This window comes from Ictidomys tridecemlineatus, chromosome 10, assembly GCF_052094955.1.
Source record: "Ictidomys tridecemlineatus isolate mIctTri1 chromosome 10, mIctTri1.hap1, whole genome shotgun sequence".
NCBI lineage: Eukaryota > Metazoa > Chordata > Mammalia > Rodentia > Sciuridae > Ictidomys > Ictidomys tridecemlineatus.
In genome coordinates this window covers 40,055,265-40,078,171 of record NC_135486.1, presented here as the reverse complement: position 1 = coordinate 40,078,171, position 22,907 = coordinate 40,055,265, and the positions used below count along the sequence as shown (strand labels likewise).

Sequence of the window (22,907 nt, the reverse complement as noted above, 5' to 3'; positions counted from 1 at the left end):
CCCTATCCTGTTGTCTCACCATATACCTCTGGCTTTATGGAACTGCTTGTGGTTCTCTGAATTCAGCATATTCTCCTACCTCTCCAACTTCAACTTGTGCAAGATTTAATTTAAATACCACCTCCTTTAAGCTGCCTTGCCTCACCCTACCCCCACCATTACACATTTCTATTCTGTGCTCCTCTAAGAACTTGTAAGAACTTGTAAGAGCTTCAAGCTAAAATCAGAAACTCAAAAAGTCACAAAATAACATGGACTCTGACCCTACTTGAAATGGCAGGAAGTCAAGCCACCCTCGCCCTGCCTCCCAGTAGTGCTTCACCCTTTACCTGTCCTGCTAGGTGCTTGTGATTTCTCGGTAAACACTTGATGACAGCTCCTCCTTTTCAGCCCTGGCTTCCTGCAGAGCTGCCTGCAGTGGAATGCCCCAGTCAATCCCACTAATGCAACAATGACAGCGGGCCATACTGAGATATTTTCTCAAGTACCAGGGATGTCTGGAAAAGACCAGCTAGGCCTACCATTGTAGTTGCAGCCACAGAAAGCCAATGCCTCTTCCATAAGTCGCTCCTGCAATGTGTCCAAAGGGACAACCAGGCAGGAGCCAGAAGCCAAACTTCAATAGCCAGTCCACAACTGTTTAAGGCCTTCTGAACAAGAAGGACCTATGAGGGCTGGATTGTGATGATATGGAATGAAGTGGTGTGGGTGGGCAGGTGACATATACCTAGGTGTAAAACCCTTACTCAAATCTGCACTTTTCTGTTATTCTAGAGTGATGGGTGGGTGAAGTGGTCCATTTCCTGTCCTAGAGGAAGAGCAGAGACCAGCAAATTTGCATGTTTCCTTTGGGGATTTTAATGAAAAAGCTCTTTTATATTATGCCCCCTTTGTATTGCAGGTCCCTCTTCCTCATCCATGCTGGCTGACTACCCCTGGAATTTATATTTCCTATGTTTTTACTACCTTCCAATAATTTCATCAAACTATTAACCCATTAATGGACTAATTCACTGATGAGGTCAGAGCCCTTGAGTCCACCGCACGACCAGCATGCTGGTTTCATTCAAGAGGTTCGTAGCATAGAAGTTAACTAGTGAGATCAAAATCAACACAGAGACTCAATTACCTTTTTGCCCCACCTCTGAACACTGCTGCATTGGGAACCAAGCCTTCAACACATGAGACTTTGTGGAACATTCCAGATCCAAACCATAGCATTCACAAATTCAGAAGGTCTTTTTACATCCTTCCTTTTTTTCCCACCCACAGAATGGATATAAATTCCTCTTTACAACACTTGCTTATCAGCTCAGAGACAGGCACCAGTGAGCCAATTTTCGGTCCATAAATTTACATTCTATGTTTTCCTCCTTTGAAGCCTGGGATTGTTTTTCCTTTGTCTTGTTACTTCTCTAAAAGACTTAGAGAAGTAACAAGACAAAGGAATAAAAATAAAAAATTTTATTTTCTACTTTTTACTCTTCTAGGTGACCAAATTTTTTTTCCTTAGGATTAAAAATAAGTCTCTCTTTACTACCAATTGCTAAAATACTTTGTGGAAATACTATTTAAGGCAGTCTTCTAAGCCACTACCTTGAGTGACTTTTCTCCCATACAAAGTGCATTAATAAACTTTCTTGCTTTTATTTTATTAATCTTTCTTCTGTTTCAGGAGTCCATCACACAAACTTAAGAGAGTTGAAGAAAATTTTATTTTCTACTTTTTACTCTTCTAGGTGACCAAATTTTTTTTCCTTAGGATTAAAAATAAGTCTCTCTTTACTACCAATTGCTAAAATTTCCTAAAATATGCACTTTTGTAGCTCAAGGAAGATACAACTAGTCAGATATATATGATATGAATAACAAGTTTCATTGATTGGCTTTTAAAAGGTTGCTGCTTTGTTTTGAAGTTCACTGAGAATATTATTCTGTGAAGGTTTTTTAAAGGTTGGGGTAGATATTTTATTTCAGATAGAATAATTTTTATTTTCTTCTATCAGCAGCATTGGGATATGTAATCATATTTGTAACCCCAAAATGCCTCTGTTGATAACTTGGGCATAGCTATAAAACATTCCTCCATCTTCTACCTGTCTTTAGTTTTATTTTTAACCTCCAATTCTATTCCTTTCCTCATTTCCAGAAGTCCTAATTGGAAACAGCTTCCTCCTGCCTTGGCTAAAAGGCAAAATGTCTCCCTACCTCCCTGGTGACTTCCCTTACTGAAAGAAAAGGTTTTCACTCTAGCTCTTATCTTTTTTTTGTTGTTTTAGTAATAATCAGATGAAATTATATCATTCTTGTAAGATATTCATTCTTTCATTATCATGCACTTTGCTGCTTGCTCTTTCTCTTGCTCACTCCTATCATAATCCTTACCTCTGTCACATGTTTCCTTCCCCTCTTTCAGTCCATGTAGAAAATGCGAAGACAAAGCTGGACTCAGTGGCGCACGCCTGAAAGCCCAGTGACTCAGGGGCCTGAAGCAGGAAGATCCTGGTTCAAAGTCAGTCACAGAAACTTAATGAGACTTTGTCTCAAAATATATATATATAAAAGGGTGGGGATGTGGCTCAGTGATTAAGTGCCTCTGGGTTCAATCCCCAGTACAAAAAAAGAGGTGAAAACAAAAAAGACTTACAACCTCTCAGGGTGCAAAACATACACAAGACAACTATACTAAAAAGGAATATAAACTGGGTGTGGGGTGCACACCTGTAATTCCAGTTAATCTGAAGGTTGAAGCAGGAGGATGGCTGGCTCAACTTGGTGAGACCCTCTGCCACATGACCAGTGCAAGCTTCATAAAAGGTTTGATACATAAGAAATTGCTAGTGAGTTTTAAATTAAAGAGACAGACTCTCATTTACCTTTAAACCCTAGCTCTGAGATGGCTTCTCCTAGCTCCCGCCTCCAGCCACCTAATGCGGTGGCAAGATTTGCAGAAGAGAAGAGAAGAGAAGAGAAGAGAGAGAGAGAGAGAGAGAGAGAGAGAGAGAGAGAGAGAGAGAGAGAGAACACCAGGGAGTGAGCTTTTATTGGGGAACAAAAAATTCAAGGGAAAATCCCATCCAATGAAGGTCAGGGCCAGCGATTGGGTCTTCAGGTCAGTGGCCAGGCACGCCTCTGCATGGACAAGCCCTCGGACCTGGGAAAGGGTGTGGGATGGCTTTAACACCACTGTGTCCAAGCGCCTCTCACCCAGCCAGGGAGGTAACTCAAATCACGTGTGAGGATGGCCTCCCACAAGACCCTATCTCCAAAAAATAAAAAGGGGGCTGAGAATGTCCAGCACTTGCTCAGGATGCAGGAGAATCTGGGTTCAATCCCCAGTACTGAAAAAAATAAAGGAATGTTTCATTAGACTGGTTGACAGCACTCTGAGCTCCATTATTGTGGCATTTCTCACATTGCTTTGAAATGACTTGTCCATTTGGCTACCTCTTTTATTAAAACAAGAACTGAGAACAAGGAACATGTCTTATTCCTCTTTGTAACCTCTGGTCATCATCTAGTGGGTCACTTATAGAAGGGCGCAATAACTTTATGGAATACATGAAATGAATATTATAAATAAGTAATATAATAAATAAATTTTAAAAATGACTAAACAACATGAAGGTGGGGATCATGCCTGGCTGGAGTGAGTGAATAAGATGCAGTAATTTATGTTGGACATTAAGATGAGAGTTTAACAGAAGAAATGTGGGCAGGAGGAGGTAGGAAACAGGAAAAAGAAACAGAGTTGGAAGAGCTCTGAAGTCTGGTTTTACTATAAGCTCCTGTTAAATGTAGAAATTTTGTGTATATTAATGCTGATGAATAGTTACATACCTCATTGCTATCATTTGAATCTTTTTTTTTTTGGTACTGGGTGTTGGGAAAAAGTATAATGGCAGCCGCACCCCAGAAAAAAACCCAACATGGCCTGAGGAGTTTCTCTTCCTGCTTTCCCCTTTTTCCACTAGCGCGAAAAATTACCACGGGTGTGAACTCTCCCGCAGGCGCCAATATTTCAAATCTCGCTGGTGGGGAAACTTAGCCCCAATAGGAACTAATTCCATGGGCTCCGGAACTGATATCTGGAAGAACTTGCCAATAAACGGGTGGCCCGCCATTTATCTTAAGCCCTGTCATCTCTCTTTAGATCTATATAAGCCCACAGCCTTTTGCAATAAAGTGGAACTTTCTCTGGTGAATTGTCTCGAGTGGCTGCTTCTTTCACTGGGGATTGAACCCAGGATTGAACCCAGGGGTGCTTAACCAGAGTCACATTTCCAATGCTTTTTCTTTTTTGAGACAAGGTCTTGCTAAGATACCTAGGACCTTGCTAAATTGCTGAGGCTGGCTTTGAACTTGGGATCCTCCTGGCTCAGCCTCCCAAGCTGTTGGGATTACAGGTGTACATCACCATGTTTGGATCTTAAATGTCGTCCTAAAGTCTATGTGCTGAAGACTCAGTACCCAGCCTTTGCTGCTAGTAAGAGGTAGCAGAAACTTTAAGAAGCAGGATGTAGTGGGAGATGTTGGGATCATGTCCTCAAAGAGGTGTGCCCTTGAAGGGGACTGTGGGAACCCAGTCTCTTCCTTTCTTGCTGTCTTTCAAGTCCCAGACATGAGATGTGTGACTTTGTTCCATTACATTTAGTCACCATGATGTGCTGCCTTGCTACAGGCCCCAAAACAATGAGACAAACTAACTATGGACTGAAACCTCTGAAACTGTGAACCAAAATACTCTCTTCATAAGTTTATCATTTCAGGTGTCTTGTTAGAATAATGGGAGGTTGATTAACACACTCATAAAATACCCTATTCTGTTTCTTAGCTACTCTGCTTTAGTTTGGACAATCTGCCCTAGCATTAGTTTTGATTTCTCTGAAAATGAATTTACCTCAAAATATCTACTAAAGATTCCTTACATGAAATTATTTTGCCTTTTAGGAAGTTGTTTTTTTTCTATGACAAGTACTTTTTCTAGCATTTGATGCTTAGCAAAATTGAATACCCAATTTTAGTATAAATCATAGGAGTAAATTTGTATTTTTAAATAGTGGTTTCACAATTTATTTTAAAGATGGCTTCACATCTTGTCCATTCCTGGGCCTGGCAGAATGGCTCCCACAAAGAAGGGTAACGAGAAGGGCCTTTTTGCCATCAATGAGGCAGTGACCTGAGAATACACCATCATTATTCACAAGTGCATTCATGGAATAGACTCAAAATTGTGCCTCTTGGGCACTCACAATCTGAAAATGTATTATGAAGAAGATGGAGACTCCAGATATGTGCTTTGATATCAGGCTCAACAAAGCTGTCCGAGCCAAAGGAATAGGGAATGTCCCATACCATATCCATATGCTGTTATCTAGAGAGGTAATGAGGATGAAGATTCACCACACAAGTTCTATATACTCTTGTAACTTATGTCTCTGCTAACACTTTCAAAAATCTGCAGATAGTCAATGTGGATGAGAACAAACCACTGACTGGCAAATAAATTTATAAAACTGCCCCCAAATAAAATGAAATGCACCATCTTAACCATTTTGAAGTGTACATTTCAGGGGCATTGGGTACACTCACTGTTGTTATGAACATTACCACCTACCTATCTACAGGATTGTTTTTACACTTAAGATGTATGTGTGTGTGTGTATGGTGCTGGGGACAGAACTTAGGGCCTTGTGCATGCAAGCAGGAACTCTACCAATTGAGCTATATCCCCAGCCCCTACAGTTTTTTAAAATGTAAAAACAAAATATTATTACACACCAAAAAGGCCAGATACATTTTTAAGAAAGTCATTTACATTTTAAATATGACAAAATTCAGATTGTAACTTTAAATTGTTTTATTAACGCAACTTTTGTGCCAAGGGGCACAAGTTTTAGGCTTGCTATTTAATAGTGACTGTCAAACAGAGATCTTGGAAGTCAAAATCTAATATCACTGTGAAACCTTATACATTGTGCTCTTAAGGAGAAATAATTCAAAGTACTAAGTATTACAAACTCAGGAAAGATATTTCTGATGGTACAAAAAACCAGACTTTCCTTTCACTTGTTCAGTTCTATTGAAGCAAAACAAGTAGCGAGGCATCAAACCCATTCCCTCCTCATGTTGGTGCTGATGTCTTCCTACCTGTGGGAGAACCCCTTCCTAGAAGTGATGGTTTGGGTTCAGAAGGTAGTTCTATTTAGTGGGGCAAGGTAAAGTACAGCAATAGGATTTACTCAACTTTCTGCTAGCACTTGGCTAACTGAAAAGGAGCACAAGGCTGGAATCAGAACCAGGGTTTCAGGACGCAAGTCAAGTTATCCTTAAAAGAGAAATATTCCTCTAGAATTTACACCTGTATCCTGTGGAATGGTTTCTTCAGTTCCCCTTTTTTTGTGTGCTGGGGATTGAACCCAGGGGCACTTTGCCACTACTGAGCCATATTCCCAGCTCTTTTGATATTTTACTTTGAGACAGAGTCTTGCTAAGTTGCTTGGGGCTTTGCTAAGTTTCTGAGACTGGCTTTGAACTTGTGATCTTCCTGAGCCGCTGGGATACAGGCATGTGCCACTGCACCCAGCCTCAGTTCAGATTCTTAATCTGTACATTTCTTTTTCTCAAATGTTGTCCCCTGAAGATGATTTGATTATGCAATGAATGGTTTTGAAGCTATTTCTGGAGCAGGTGTTGAAGCTTGGGAAAGAGTTTCAATGCATTCTGAGTTGTTACTTCTATCACTTCTTCCACTGAGATCCCCTTCACTTGGGCAATATATTCAGCTGAAATAGAAACGTTGCAGGGCTCATTCCGTACCTGAAACAAAAAAATAGGCACTAATTCAAACATAATTCAAGGGAAGCAGATCCTTGGAGACCGTAGATAAAACAGAAAAAAAAATGAGTTGGTGAAAAACAACTGATAAGTTCTTCAACAGATAAATGGATAAAGAAAATGTGGTATATATACACAATGGAATATTACCCAGCCATTTGCTGGTAAATGGATGGAAATGGAGACTATCATGGTAAGTGAAATAAGCCAATCCCCGCAGAGCAAAGGTTGAATGTTCCCCTTATATGCTGATACTAACACACAAAAAAGGAGTAGGGGAGGGAAGAATAGAAGCTCAGTGGATTAGACTAAGGGGAATGAAGGGAAGAGATGGGGGGATGGGAATAGGAAAGACAGTACAATGAATCCCACATAACTTTCCTATGTTCATATATGAATACTTGACCAGAGTAACTCCACATTGTGTACAACCACAAGAATGGGAACCTAATTAGAATAAGTTCCAATCCTTGTATAATGTCAAAATATACTCTGTCACATATACCTAAAAAGAACAAATAAAAAACAACTGATTAAATCTTTTTTTCTGATAAGATCATCTTGTTTTTTTCCTTTAAATTGATTTACTTTTAAATTTTTTTTTTTTAATAAGTTGATGAAGGCAGGAGAAAAGGTACCTCTGCAATATTGATTCTAAGTCTATGCTCCTGCCTTGGGGTATTAACAATTAAAGTCCCAGTTCCTAGCATATGAAGCAATATGTAGTAGTGAACACTTGGAGACTAGCTTGTCTGATGGATCAACTGTTCTTTAGTTTGTTGCGTAAGTTGCTCCAAAAGGAGCTATTGCTTGGCCTCTTACCTCACAGGTTATATGACAGTTTGACTAAAAGAAAAACACCATCTATCTGGAAAGACCAGATAGCCTATGTACTGGAATTTCACTGATTCCAAGATGCATTCCTCCTACCCCATCTTAACATCTCTGAAATGGATATATATATATATATATATATTTTACTGACACTCAGTGGCATGTCTTAGTACAACACACAGTGTTTTTCTTTTCTTAACATATTGTATCTATAATCAGTAGCATTTAGATTTGATGAAATAAATAATTACTGTTATTAATAAGCATCTACTCATGGTGATAATATTCAGAGGAATAAAATTAATTGTTAAAGTTAAAAAACCTTAGTAATTAATGTAGCCTAACAACACAATAAAAAATGTGCACAAAAATTTATGTTCAAGTATGTTATTCACATTGTTTATAATACAATCTAAATGGTTAATATTATTTATTTATTTTGAGCCAGAAATTGAATTCAGGGGCATTTGACCACTGAGCCTCATCCCCATCCTTATTTTGTATTTTATTTAGAGACAGGGTCTCACTGAGTGGCTTAACACCTAGCTTTTGCTGAGGCTAGCTCTGAACTCACAATCCTCCTGCCTCTGCCTCCCAAGCCACTGGGTTTATAGGCATGCACCACTGCACCCAGCCAATATTTACTTTTTTTAGAGAGAGAGAATGAATCTTTTTTTTTTTTTTTTTTTTTTTTTTTTTTTTTTTTTTTTTTTAGATGGACACAACACAATGCCTTTATTTTTATGTGGTGCTGAGAATCGAACTCAGGTCCTGCCCATGCTGAGTGCTCTACCACTGAGCCACAATCCCAGCCCAAATATTTACTTTTTTAAAAAAATTAAATTTTTTTAAGAGAGAGAGAGAGAGAGAGAGAGAGAGAGAGAGAGAATTTTTTAATATTTATTTCTTAGTTCTCGGCGGACACAACATCTTTGTTTGTATGTGGTGCTGAGGATCAAACCTGGGCCGCACGCATGCCAGGCGAGTGCGCTACTGCTTGAGCCACATCCCCAGCCCAAAATTAAATTATTTATTTATTCTAATTTGTTATACATGATTGCAGAATGCAATTCATTTTATATTACACATATAGAGCACAATTTTTCAAGTAACTGATTGCATATTTACTTTTGACACTGGAATATTATATAGTTGTTAAACATGATATGGAAAGTATATTTGTTAATATATGCAGAAGTGCACACATAAAAGGAAATTATGAAATAATACATTCAGGCTAATCCTATTTTTATGAAATATATGTATATACATACATGTATATAAAAAGTATATATGTATATATGTATGTATATACATACATGGATATAAAAAGTCTGGAAGGACAGAGAACTTACATTTATTTAGTGCTTTTTTTTTTTATAGATGACTCTCTGTTCTAAACTTTTCATGAAATATTTCATTTAATCCTCAAAATAACTCCATGCAGCAGGTAGGATTACTAGTAGTACCTCTTTTTTTAGTAGGTAAAAAAACATCCTACACAGATAGCAAGAAGGCCAGCTGAGGTTAAACCCAAGCAATCTGACTTTAGAGTTTATGCCTGTAACAATTATAATATGGCAGATAGTTTTATTTTCTTGTTCATGATCTTCCCTATTTCTAACTTTCCAGAATAAACATTTAGGGCTGGGGATGTAGTTCAGTGGTAGAGCCCTGGCTAGTGAGGCTGTGGGTTTGATACCCAGCACCACCAAACATACACACACACACATACACACACACACATCTATATACATACATACATACAAAAAATGTTTATTGAATACCTACTTAGTACAAGGCACTATGCCACAAACTCAGTTTTTGTTAAATCATCTAAATACAAATAAAAAAACTGAGTTATAACAGCATTCAAAATTTATTCTTGTTTAGGAGAAAAATGCTAGATCCTTTTCTTTCATTTAACATGTCAGGACAGTAATTCTATACTATTCTGACCTATACTCAAATAGAAAAAAGAAGTTATGATCCTCTACTTTCTCATTCCTGGCTTTTATACTCTGATAAAAAATGATTTACAAAAATGTAGTTAATTAGCCAGGTACGGTGGTGCACGACTATAATCCTACTGGCTTGGGAAGCTGAGACAGGAGGATCACAAGTTCAAAGCCAGTCTCAACAAAAGTGAGGTGCTAAGCAACTCAGTGAGACCTTGTCTCTAAATAAAATACAAAATTGGGCTGGGGATGTGTCTCGGTGGCCATGTGCCCCTGAGTGAAATCCCCAGTACCCTCTCCACTAAAAATGTAGTTAATTGGATATTAATTAGTATAATTCACGTCACAATCACAAATAATCATCATTTGTTAATAATCACATAATGATTTCTGCTGCTTCTAGACCTCCAAATTTTGAGGGACAGTTCTCTGAATTTGGGAGGTATAGAGACACAGATCTAATGGACATCACAAGCACTTATCAAATTGTACATTATGAGGTGACTGTAACAGACACTATTTAAAGCAAATAAAAAGCAGATGCTATGACTTCCTTTCAGAAAATTATATATAATTTGGCTATATAATTGGCTATATAATAAATATATTGCCAATATAGCAATATGAAAGTATGAAATTTAAAAGGTGATTCTTTGTGGTCTACAATAACAAAATGAGATACTATAGCAAAGGTCAGATACACAAATCTATGATTCTATCAATACTTGTAATGAAAGAAATACATAATAACAAGCTAATTAAAAGGAGAAAAATGAATATTTATTGATCACCTACAATATACCAGCTACTGTTAGGTGCTTTCACGTACCTTCATGTAGTCCTTACCATAATCCTTAAAGTATAGTATTATTTTGCCCACATATTATAAATGAAAGAAAAAAAAAAACAGTTTCAGAGAGATTAAAAAGCTTACCCAAAGTTATCTAGTCAGCAACAGACACAAAATTTGAATCAAATCTTTCTGGTTCTAGACACTGTGTAAATTAGGGCATGCTCCCTAACAAATTACATTCTATGTAGCACAACAGCTGTATTTAGAAAAAAACTCAATACACGGCTGGGGAATTGGTCAGTGATAGAGTATTTGCCTAGCATGTGTGAGGCACTGGGTTTGATTCTCAGCACCACATATAAATAAACAAAATAAAGGTTCATTGACAACTAAAAATAATTTTAAAAAACTCAATGTAAACAACCAACCTAGCATTAGGATTCCACTGTATTTACACTATGCTGAAAAACATAGTTAAACTGAAACAGCTAACATGAAAGATACAACCTAAATAATATTCAAATTGAAAAATCATTTACCTGTTTTTCTGGTCCTAGCACAGGTGAATCTGTTTCTAAGCAGATCGAAGTTAAAGGCAACTGTTTCACAAGTTTCTGCTTCTTAGAGAAAAGAGAAAGCCAATAAATTAAAACGTGAAAAATACAGATAAAATATTAAACCGACATGCATCATTCCAGAAGAAACTAAAATTCAGGTTTTAATAGTAAATTGATAAATACTACCTGGATGACTACTATGTTCACATCATTCCACTATTAACAGTTATTGTTAAAATATTAACACTCATTGACAAACTTATTCAAAGCTTCCGGGGAACTAAGCTTCTAGTTATAACCATAGCAAAAATGAAGTATGTCCATCAAGAAATTCAAATATCTTTTTTTTTTAGAGAGAGAGAGAGAGAGAAAATTTTTTTAATATTTATTTTTTAGTTTTCGGCAGACACAACATCTTTGTTTGTATGTGGTGCTGAGGATTGAACCCGGGCTGCACGCATGCCAGGCGAGCGCGCTACCGCTTGAGCCACATCCCCAGTCCCAAGAAATTCAAATATCTGATATCACATATCTTCTGAAAGACCCAAAGAAGAGAATTCCGTCATTGGCCCACCACTGCCACATTCAGTGTTTCTTTCTATCTACCTTTAATTTTTTGAGGAACTACTAAACTGAGTTGGGTACTAGAGCATCTCACTGTGCCTTTGATTGGCATTAACATAATGGAGAATAATGTTGGCCATGTTTATGCACTTATGGTCACTTGATGTCTTCTTGAGAAAAATATCTTTGTAAATCCTTTGCCAATTTTTAAAATCAAGTTTTTTTGTTTAATTATTGAGCTGTAATGGTATGTTACATATTCTACCTGAATTTTTATCAGATACATGACTTGCAGATATTTTTTCTCTTTATGTGGGTTGTCTTTCCACTTTATTGACAGTATGCTTTGAAGTATATGTCTCTTTTTTTTAATTGCAGAAGTTGTGAATTTTGATAATGTCTAATATCTATATTTTTTCTTTGGTTGCTTATGTTTTTGTTGTTGTAGCTAGGGAAACCATTGCAAAACCAAGGTCAAAATATTTAGACCTATTTTCTTCTGAGGGTTTTATAAATTTTAGCTCTTATATTTTGGTCTGTAATATATTATATATATATTATATATATATATATATATATATATATATATATGAGAGATATATTAACTTTTGAAATGTAACTAGAAAAGTATCATAAGTATGTTGTCAAAGCCTATATTTTAAAGTACATTTCACAAAGTATCGGATGATAATTTTTAATGAAAAAATTTACCTGTCCACTTCTTATGATAGAAGGTGGAATTGAGAAGAAGTACCCAGCTCTTACTCCTTCCATGGCTACAGATGGCCGGCCATCAAACGCATGCAGCAGTACCTTGTCAGCACCTTCCAAAATTAAAGATAAATTAGTGTTCCACTTTGTTTCCTTAAGAAAAGTTTTTCTCTTTAGTCAAATTGAACAACAGAGATTTGAAATTCTAAGTAAATCTTGGTTACTGCGATATAAAGGCAAGATTCTATGACTTCAGGGTAGATAAATACAACATTCAATAAATAGAATAAAAAATATTCTTGGGCTGGGGCTGTAGCTCAGTGGTAAAGCACTTGCTTTGCATGTGTGAGGCACTGGGTTCAATCCTCAGCACCACATAAAAATAAATAAAGATACTGTGTGTTCATTTACAACTAAATAAATATTAAAAATAAATTCTTTTTAAATAAAATTGAAACAATTTTAAAAACAATTTTTAAACTGCCTATACCATCAGATTTTTTTTCCAGAAGTCTTTGAATTGTCAAATTATTGCCCCTAATAGAAGATTTTTAGGCACATTTATTTTCCTAAAAAAATGCTAATAAAGAAGAAATGGAGAGCTAGATGACACACAAATTAAACAGTTAAGAGTTGGCTTCATAAAATCAACTCTAGTTCTTAAAGGACAGTTGCTCAGTCAACATAAAAATCATGTTTTCAGGGGGCTGGGGTTGAGGCTCAGAGGCAGAGCACTTGCCTTGTACGTGAGGCAATGGGTTCGATCCTCAGGACCACATAAAAATAAATAAATAAAGGTATTGTGTCCATCTAGAACTAAAAATTTAAAAATTGTAAAAAATCCTGTTGTCAGTGATTTCAGAAGGGTTCAATATTCGTCACAGAGAAATACAATGTTTAATTGCAGGCAATTACATCTGCTTCATTAATTGACAGTGTTTTTTCAAATGGTATGTGTGACTATTTATGGGTTATGACAATAAATGGGCTATGAAATCAATTTTAGTAGGTGATAACCCACAAGCATGGGCTTGCATACACTTAAACTCAATGAGTACACATTGAGTGCTAAGTAAATATATTTACATACAAATACACATGTATGTGCTGCTTATGAAAAATGTTAGCTTTATTTATGTGCATATGAGTCTCAAAATAAAGAAAATTTTTTACTGTGGATGGCATTTAAAAACAATAATGCTATAAGATGTTTTTACTTTAGTGACAACCGTGAAGATGACAGTGCATTTTATGTATGATGGCCACAATCAGTACAGTACCATTTTGTGAAGCAATAGACAGAAAACATATAAAACATTGATCCAAGATGATTGTTGTGTGATTGCCCTGCCTTGCCTTGTTTTCTTCTTTCATGTTACTCATGGTGATTTAGAAGCTGAAGTTGCTGCTGGGCGCAGTGGCGCATGTCTGTAATTCCAGCAGTGAGAAGCTGAGGCAGGAGAATTGAAAGTTCAAACCCAGCCTCAGCAACTCAGTGAGGGCTTGTCTCTAAATAAAATATAAAAAAAGGGCTGGTGATGTGGCTTGGTGGTTAAGCCCCACTGGGTTCAATCCCTGGTACCAAAAGAAAAAAAAAAAAAAAAAGAAACCAAACTGGAGCTACTGATTTTTAAAGTAAGGAATATAAATGATTCAAGTTTTCATTTGCTCTATCTTGTCCTGTTAAATATATTGTGTGAAGCCTTTGTAAAAAGTACCCTGACTTGCAAAATCAGCTTAGTTGATTTCTATCTTTGCTCTTGCTTCATTCATTTCCCTTTAAGAAATCAAATCAAAACGTGGCTTGTTCTATGATATTATGAACTAGAAATGTCAAACTTGAAGATTAGACACATTTCTCTCAGGAATCTTAAATACCTTGTTCCTGCAAGAGGCTGATGGTAGGTCTTCCAGCTGAGCGTGAATGAACATTTCTGTTTAAAAACAACAAAATTCCTTTTAATACTTGGAAATCTGAAAGTATTATTTTTGTTCAATAATTCAGAGAAAAAGAGATCCAGAACTCCATTTCAGGAGGATTCTTTGTTCATTATTTAATTTGCTCTATAGCTATTAATACAGAAAGATAAGTAAACCTACAGAGGCAAATTTAGTCTTTTGGCTAATTGGACCTGTGTGATTAGAACTTGTCTTTGTTCTTCCTTCTGTTTATCAGTGTTAGCAAATCTGGGAGAAAAATCTAGTCCAACCTGTAACAGAAAAATAAAGGAAATTACATATTTATGGCTTTATAAATCCCCAAAGAGATTCTATAAATTAGTACTATGTGGTAGAAACATAACATAAGCCATATATGGAATTCACATTTTATAGTAGCCACATTAAAAATATTGAAAAAAAACAAGTGAAATTAATTTTAATAACAAACTTTATTTTATTTAACCCAGTAGATTAAAAATATCATTTTAACATGTACAAAAACCTGAACTTTTTATATTATTTTTCTGGGAGGGGGTACTGGACTTTGAAATTCAGTATGTGTTTTATACATCTCAATTTGGAGGACTCATATTTCAAATGTTCAACAGCTACATGTGGTTATCACACTGGACAGCATAGATTATAGATGACTGTTTCCTTTGACACTATATTGGCATGCATTATATTATCTATATTCTAAGTTTGAGTGTTATTCTTCTATCTTGAATAAGGAATGGACTTTATTAATAGGTGATGAAAATATTTTAGCATTATAAATAATTTAAATAAAACTGTTACAAACTATACCCTGTTTAAAGTTTGCTTTTAAATTACTTATGAAGAGATACACACACACACTACTTTAACTAACCAAAGCAATGACCCATGTTTAAGCAAAAGAGAGAGAGAGAAAAAAAAAGCAAAGTATTTAGAAATGCTATTAGAATAGTTTCTCTTATTAATATAAGCCTATGGTTTTCTATTCTTTCATTCCCATGCTCTCTTGCTTACTGAGGAACTATCAACAAATTCAGCTGAATGAAGTGAACATAATTATTCAAGTCAGTTATAATCACCGATATGAAAATAAGGATTATTTTCACCTATCATATATCATTTGGAGGTCTAGATTAAAAGTTATTTGATCAGCTAATGGGTCTTTACCTCTCCAATTGCCAACAACTGATCCTTATACTTCTCGATGATAGGCAAAGCTAAATCCAAATCCTGAGAGAACAAAAAGTAAATTTGTTAAAATGGAAGAAGGGAACTACTATTTCATGAGTACACATTGAGTGCTAGGCTCTATGCTATGCCGATACTTTACATACATTTAATGTATTTAACCAGTTAGTGAACTAAGAATAGTAACCCTTCTATAATTGTGAGTACTTCTGCCTATAGTCTGAGTAGAAACTTATCCCATACTTATTCAGATTACAAAAATATGACTTTTCAACGAAGAGTCCCACTTAATCATTGCCCTCTGTTTACAGACATTTCCTGGCAGTTAGTTAGAAAGTATAATTTGGTAAAATTTTGGATTATTATAGCCAACTGGATCTTTTAAAGACATAAATCACGTCTTGTCACTCCACACTTTACATCCTTCATTACATGTAAACTAAAATCAAACAAGGTCTTTATGAGATAGCTTGTACAATTCTTCTGATTCTATCATTATCACTTTCTCTATCCCTTTAGCCATATCAGCCTTCTATTTCTTCAATCCCCAGTACCTCAAAAAAATATAAAGTAAAACTAAACAACAACAGCAAAACACCATCCAAATTCCTTTCAAATAATCATTTTTAATTTTTTTTCAAAGCACTTAGTGCTTTGAAAGTTTTCTGGTTTATATAATTGATGATTGTCCCATCTAAAATCTAGCTTCCATGAGAGGGCTTCTATTCATTGTCAGGTCTCTAGTGCTCAGAGCAGGGGCTGGCACATAGTAGGTGCTCAGTAAACACTGGTTAACTAAATGAACACTTATGGTAATAGACCTCTATATAAATAGTAGAGATCCTTCGGAGTGCTGTCCTGCTCTGGTTTCCAACATTTTGGATTGTGATTCTCTGGCAGTTTAGCTAATTGTATCATACTCAACAACTCAGGAGGACAAGAGGATAAGCATTTTTACCTGAAGTGAATTAAAAGCAATTTCTTTTCTTTTCTTTTTGGTACTCAGGGATTGAACTCACTGAGCCACATACCCAGCCTTTAAAATTTTTTATTTTTTATTTTGAGACAGGGTCTTGCTAAGTTGCTTTGCACCCTGCTAAATTGCAGAGGCTGGCTTTGAACTCACAACCCTCCTGCCTCAGCATCCAGAGATGCTGGGATAACAGGCAAGTGCCACCATGCCTAGCAAAGCAATTTTATTTTGAAATAAAATATTTGCTGTTATGGTTTGGATATAAGGTATCCCCCAAAGTTTCCTGTTAATGCAGGAGTATTTAAATGTAAAATGATTAGATTATGAGACCTAATCAGTCCATCCTGGCTGGAGAAGTGGTTCACTGGGGTCATGCCCTGGAAGGGCTGTTCTACTTGTAGTCCCTTCCTCTTTCTCTCTCCACTTCCTGATCTCATCATGAGCTGAGCAGCTTTCCTGCACTGGGCCTTTCCCTGTGATGTGCTGCCTCACCCAGAGCAATGAAGTTGGCCGTCTATGGATGAAAATCTCTGAAACTTTACTCCCTCTAAGTTGTTCTTGCTGGGTATTTTGGTCATAGTGGTGAAAAGCCATCTAAAACATATGCCAAATTCATTAACTTCTCTTTACCTGTACTACTATCACTCTGGTTCAACCCTTCATTATTCTCACGTGGACTACTGCAATAGCCTTCTAACTATCCTTTTTTCTTTTTTGCCCTCCTCAGAATTCATTCTTCATACCGTAGACAAAGGGATCTTTTAAAAATATAAATCACACCTTGTCACCATCTTTAATGTAGGAATATACTAAATAACTTTCATTAGTATAAAAGTCGATGGCCCTATAACTTATTCATAGGTAACCAAAAGGTAATTACTTCTTTGAAATGATCTATCAACTCCATTATATAATAAAAAAACTCAAAAAATTGTGCATCTTCATGATGCTGAGTCAGGAGACAAGCATGAAATATAACACATATTGAATACTGTGAGTCATAAAACCTTGTGGATAGGATGTTTTTAGAGAGAGTATAATATCAACGCAATTTAATAGCTTAAGACCAATTCTGAAGAGGTGCTTTCATGTTCAGAGAACCCACCTATTCACATTATACCTGTGAATCTTTGTATCTTTCTTTTTCTAGATATATTCTATCACTTTTTTTTCCCAAAAAAATATGACTACAGGACAAAAAAATGTGGAATAAAGTAATTTATAATTCTATCAGACCATCATAATTACTATCATTTCTGTGTTTTTCTTTCCAGTCTTTTCCTTGTGGAATATATTTTTATTATTATTATTTTTGGGGGGTACTGGGGATTGAACTAAGGGGCATTCAACCACTAAGCCACATCCCCAGCCCTATTTTTGTATTTTATTTAGAGATAGGGTCTCACTGAGTTGCTTAGTGCCTCGCTTTTTGCTGAGGCTGGCTTTGAACTTGAAATCCTCCTGCCTCAGCCTCCCAAGCCGATGGGATTACAGGTGTGCACTACGGTGCTCGGCTTGGAATATGTTTTTACATGAATGTTACTAATAGTCAATAAACTATTTGGTATTGTTTTTCTCCTTATTATAGTAAACATTTTTCATGTGCTACAATAACTTCATAATTCTCATTTTCTATAACTGAATTATAATTAACATTCTACAAGTCAGTTAATGATTCCTTTATTTCTGAACCTTGTGGCTGTTTCTATTTTTCTCTACTATAAATAATGTCATAACAAATTTTTTTGTGAAAAAATGGATTACTTTCTTAGAATATAAATTAGAAAGAGGAGGATAACTGGGTCAAAGTTATTACCAGGAGCTGGGGTAGAGCTTGGTGGTAGAGCTCTTGCCTAGCATGTGTGAAGCACTGGGTTTGATCCTCAGCACCACACAGAAATAAATGAATAAAATAAAGGTATTATGTCCATCTACAACTAAAAAAATTTTTTTAAAAGTTATTATCATTTTTATGGGTCTTGTTTTATATGACTATTACCTTTAATGTAACACTTCTTTGGTCTTCTGGTGAAAGTCCTTGAACTGGGTGAACACCCAAGCATGGCAGAATGAACCCGCTGTATCTAAAAATGTAGAATAAATTAAGAACACAGGAATATAGAGTAGGCAACTACAGTGTCACTCTAAAGTAGAAAAGAATATAATTTTAGGACTATTTTAATATACTTTTCCTCCAATTCTCTTTAAAAATAAATATTTGATGTTATATAACTGATATAAGTGTCCTTAATAGCAATTCTTTAAAATTTTAATTAGAAGGAGTACCTTTCTGAAAGTTGCATAATCTTTTCAAATTCTCCTGAATGTTCAGCAACTGCTACAAGGGCCATAACATTGGCCTGAAAAAAAAAATAGAATAGTTAAGGGTCCCAAACAATACACATCACACATTTAATTCAAATTCAAATTTTAAATTTAGTTATTTTTATTTACTCAGAATTTTATTATTAATATAATAATAATGGCTAACACTGAGTACTTACTGTTTCAGGCCCCAGGCTCAGTTAATATAAATATTATCTCCCTTAATATACACAGACCTAGGAGGTATGTATTGTTATAATCCACTGTATAGATCAGTAGACAGAGTTTTGAATACAGTCAAATAGCTTAAATAGGTCATTAGGCCTGTGGGATTCTAAAGCGCACCCACCTAATTAGGCTGAATGTAAAAAGATAATGGCAATCATTTCTAATTTTATTACTCTCCCCCGACCCCCAGCCCCCCCCCCCAAGTAATAAGGATCCAACCCAGGGCCTTAGGCATGTTAGGCAAGTGCTCTACCACTGAGTTGCATCCCTAGCCCTTTTTCCTAGCCTTTTTTAAGGCAGGGTCTCACTAAGTAGCCCAGGCTGTCCTCAAACTCATGATCCTCCTGCCTCAGCTTCCTGAGTAGTTGGGATCACAGGCATGAGCCACCACACCCAGACTCTACCACTTTCTGATTAGACTGAGAAAGGCTAGTTATAATGGATTTCATAAACATTTCCAAAAATTAATAATTTTTCTAGGAAATAAAAATGTTTCAGAAAACTTCTATAATATATCTCTAGAATAATGTGAATTTAAGAACTTACAGATGGACCATTCTGTTATACAAGACTAGTAAGAATGGTGGTTTCAGGAATGTGTTTTGAATTCAGACTAATCTGTCTCTATCACTTCACTAGCATGTGTCTTTGAACTAGAATTACTAATTTCTCGGCCTTAACTGTGTCATCTATCAAATGGGAAATGGTTGGCTACAAAATAGTACTTCCTCAGAAGGTTATAAAACATTAAGTAAGATAAAATTCAGAAAGGGCTTAGCTTGGTTCCTGGCATAGAGTAAGCATTTGTACAAATGCCACTTATTATTAACTACTGAAACAACATCAACATAGTATATCTAAACTTCAAACTGTTTCAGCTTGAAATTAGTCACAGTTTGAGATTAGCAGGAAAGACAAAGAAGAACAAGAGAGACAATTATAGGTACTGACTTACCTTCTTGGCTTTTTCCAACACATCGTCCAGATCCTAAAATAAGCATAGATTATCACAATTAGATGAATAAGTAATGACTCCTTGGCTGTGTAAATTGATGCAGTTAAGTAACCATAAAGAATGACAATGTTAGCAAGGAAAAGGATGGTGGAAAGTGAGGAGCCTACACTGACCCACCTCCTGTTACTCTCAAGTCTGGCTTCTTTTGTCACTGCACTAAAAAAGAAAAACATCAAGGATATTTCTCTGTTCTCTTCTTACTCTACCTCTCAGCAGCACTAGGAACCCCTCATTTGTCTAATTTTTCCTTTTTGAAAGAGTTTCCACTCTTGCTTTGCACAACCACCATTTTCTCACTGGCAGCTACTTGTTAGTTTCATGATTGGCTTCCCTCCTTCTCCTGATTTCTCCCTCTGCTCTTCCTTCTCCACGTGCATTAAGGGATCTCATGTTTTCAGTTTTAAACATCATTCTATTGGGGCTGAGGTTTTAGCTCAGTAGTAGAGCACTTGCCTAGCAGGTGTGAGGCACTGTGTTTGAACCTCAGCACCATATAAATAAATAAAATAAAGGTATTATGTCTATCTGTAACTTAAAAAAAATAAAAAATCATTTTATTGAAGCTACAATCTCTCCTGAACCCATGATTCAATATTTAAAATTGACTATATGACTGCTCCACTTGGACGGATCAGGCTTTCCAACCTGTTCCCAGTATCTTTCTTTTCTTCCCACAAACCAATTTCTTTTGTTTACCTCCCCACCAATCCTAGTAAGCAGCACCACAATTCTCCCTACAGTGAAATATGAGACTACTTTGATTTTTCCCTTTCCCTTACTCTTCACATCCAATTCTTTAGCAAGTATAATAGAGTCTATCTCTAAAATATTTCTTGAATACATCTACTCCTTCCAGACTCCTCCACTATCATTATAGTACTGTTACCAAAAGCTCAGTCCTTGTCTCTGATATCAATCCAATAATGAGGGCATAGTTTTGAGAAGAAAGGAAAACAAAGTTTCATTGCTTTGCTAGCAAAGGAGAAAACACCAGGGACTCCTGTCACAGAGGCTGTGATTCTGTTCATCAGGGGGAATGGGAGAGGGTAGTTTATTTATATTTCTAATAAACTAGAAAAATACTTTGATTAAGTAAAACAACAATATACCATGAAAAAGCCACTCCCATTATCTGGAATACTAAAGCCCTTATATAACATTACATATTTTAATATAAAACAGTAGAAATTTATCAGAAACCTCAAAATATTAAAAAACCAGTGTTAGGTACTCAGAAAAAGCTCCAGAATCCAAAATCTCATAATCCATAAATCCCAGTGTTACCCTAAATTGTGATTAGCTACGCATACGTTGTGTCATAATTGACCTTTTCAAAATTTACAGACAAGTCAATGCATCTATTTTAAAAGACTACCCTTTATAGTTAAGAACTTTACATTAACTTTTATATTCTACTCAGCAAGATGTTTGGAATAGGAGAGTTTTAAAGAGGTGATTCAGGGAGCTGGGGCTGAAGCTCAGTGGCAGAGCACTTGCCTAGCACATGTGAAGCATTGGATTGATCCTCAGGCAGCACCACATAAAAATATATTAATAATTTTTTTAAAAAAGGGCGATTCAAAGGCTAAGTTCCTGTAGTTTTCTGTCCAGAATTGTAATTCACTTGAGCTAGTCATCTCCTAAGATCCCCCAAGTCTGAATCACTTCTATTCTATTCCTGTTCTGAGTGTGTGCTCAAGGCCAGATAACTGCCTAGGATGGGAAAGAAAGATAATCCTGATGGCTCTGAAATTAGGGAGGGGAAAATTCCGGAGAGGGAGAGATTAGAGAAAGGGAAGGAGAGAGAAAGTGAAAGAAACATGTCCATTTTAAAATAAGCCTCAGTGGCAGAGCAGCAAGGGCTATATTCAAAGCACAAAGTAGATCATTGTTACAGTACTAAACATCATTTCTTGTCTGTATACTGTAAAAGTCTCTTAACTGATCTACCTTGTATTCTACCTCCATCTATTTGTCACAGCAGCAAAATGATCTTCAAGAGGCTATTTGATTTGATCAGCCTTATTAAATTCCCAAACCCACTTTTAATAGAATTAAAATTGTGCATCTAATGCAATTCAAATTCCTTAATGATTTACCTTACCCATCTCTTACAAACCTCTTCAGTCTAGCTTCATTCCTCCCTCTTTCTAGCTCATCAGGCTCATCCAGCTTTTTGGTAAATGGAATGCGCTAAATTTTATCCTGGGGACCTGCAACCTGCCTGCTCCACTAAACTGCCATGTATTCAGCCCCTTGCCTTGGCTGGCTCTTTTATTTTCCCAGCCATAAGCCTCACTTCCTAAGAAGTTTGCCCCCTGAAATAGACACCTGTTCTTCCTTCTCTGTTAGCAGTCTCGTTTCCAACGTAGCGAGCAAAACACTTTATAAACTGGTTTTGTGAGTGTGAGTGTTAATCTTTTAGTTTGCCTCTCTGCTTCATTAGAACTGGAGCATGCGATGTGTCAGATGGTGGTGGTGGTGGTGGTGGGGTGTTCCGGAGAATATGGGATAAGCAGCACGGTCCAGGGAAGGTAGAAAAAAGGACTTCAAGAACCAGAAACGGCAAACACAAGCTTTGTGGAGAGTTCACTGTAATCCAGAAAGAAAAATCAATATGACTGGGGTGAAGCAGGAAATCGGGCAAGTCTCAGGGACCCGGGCAAGGCCTGGGATTTGGGGACTTCACTCCAAGAGGGGAGAGAAAGATAATCTGCGGGGAAAAGACGAGAACCTCCCCACTCTCCCGAGCCCCGCCTCGTTCTCACATACGCTATCAAAGTCCGAAGCGGACAGGTGGCAGTGACAATCCACCAGCCCCTTGCCAACTGCGCCCATCGTCCCTTCTGCAGCCGCCACTTCTCTAAACATGCACAGCGAAGCAAAAGCCGGAACGCTTAGGCTGCGTCCCCTCGAGTTTCAGGCGGGACGTGTGCTCCTTCCACTAGTTGGAACTCGGACTTCCGGTCCCAGGGTCCCCGCCTGC

General features: G+C 36.6%; 1 protein-coding gene and 1 pseudogene across 5 annotated transcripts; one reads left to right on the top strand and one right to left on the bottom strand.

Moving 5' to 3' along the window:
- The first annotated feature begins 4,966 nt into the window (after window positions 1-4,966).
- On the top strand, window positions 4,967-5,506 carry LOC101962591 (large ribosomal subunit protein eL31 pseudogene; annotated as a pseudogene).
- Window positions 5,507-5,842: 336 nt separating this feature from the next.
- Tatdn3 (TatD DNase domain containing 3) lies at window positions 5,843-22,828 on the bottom strand. 5 transcript variants are annotated; one of them, XM_078022784.1, is made up of 11 exons: window positions 22,694-22,828; window positions 19,862-19,894; window positions 18,640-18,713; window positions 18,353-18,437; window positions 15,360-15,422; window positions 14,355-14,464; window positions 14,133-14,188; window positions 12,255-12,367; window positions 10,962-11,042; window positions 10,459-10,482; window positions 5,843-6,819 (listed from the first exon to the last, which is right to left on the bottom strand). In XM_078022784.1, the coding sequence occupies exons 1-11, from the start codon at window positions 22,790-22,792 to the stop codon at window positions 6,676-6,678; spliced, it is 882 nt and encodes a 293-aa protein (XP_077878910.1). In that variant the 5' UTR covers window positions 22,793-22,828; the 3' UTR covers window positions 5,843-6,675. The 5 variants fall into 5 exon arrangements, with proteins under 5 accessions (XP_077878910.1, XP_077878911.1, XP_077878912.1 ...); XM_078022785.1 differs by having other exon boundaries at window positions 10,962-11,039; XM_078022786.1 differs by having other exon boundaries at window positions 22,690-22,808.
- Window positions 22,829-22,907: the final 79 nt, after the last annotated feature.

What these genes read in the sequence shown, in the direction of transcription:
- Tatdn3 (XM_078022784.1), bottom strand. Translation starts at nt 22,792, where the DNA reads ATGTTTAGAGAAGTGGCGGCTGCAGAAGGGACGATGGGCGCAGTTGGC. An exon ending in ATTATGCAACTTTCAGAAAG is followed by an intron (nt 18,438 to 18,639) that starts GTACTCCTTCTA and finishes CTACATTTTTAG; the next exon opens with ATACAGCGGGTTCATTCTGC. An exon ending in AAAGAAGTGTTACATTAAAG is followed by an intron (nt 15,423 to 18,352) that starts GTAATAGTCATA and finishes TTGTTCTCTCAG; the next exon opens with GATTTGGATTTAGCTTTGCC.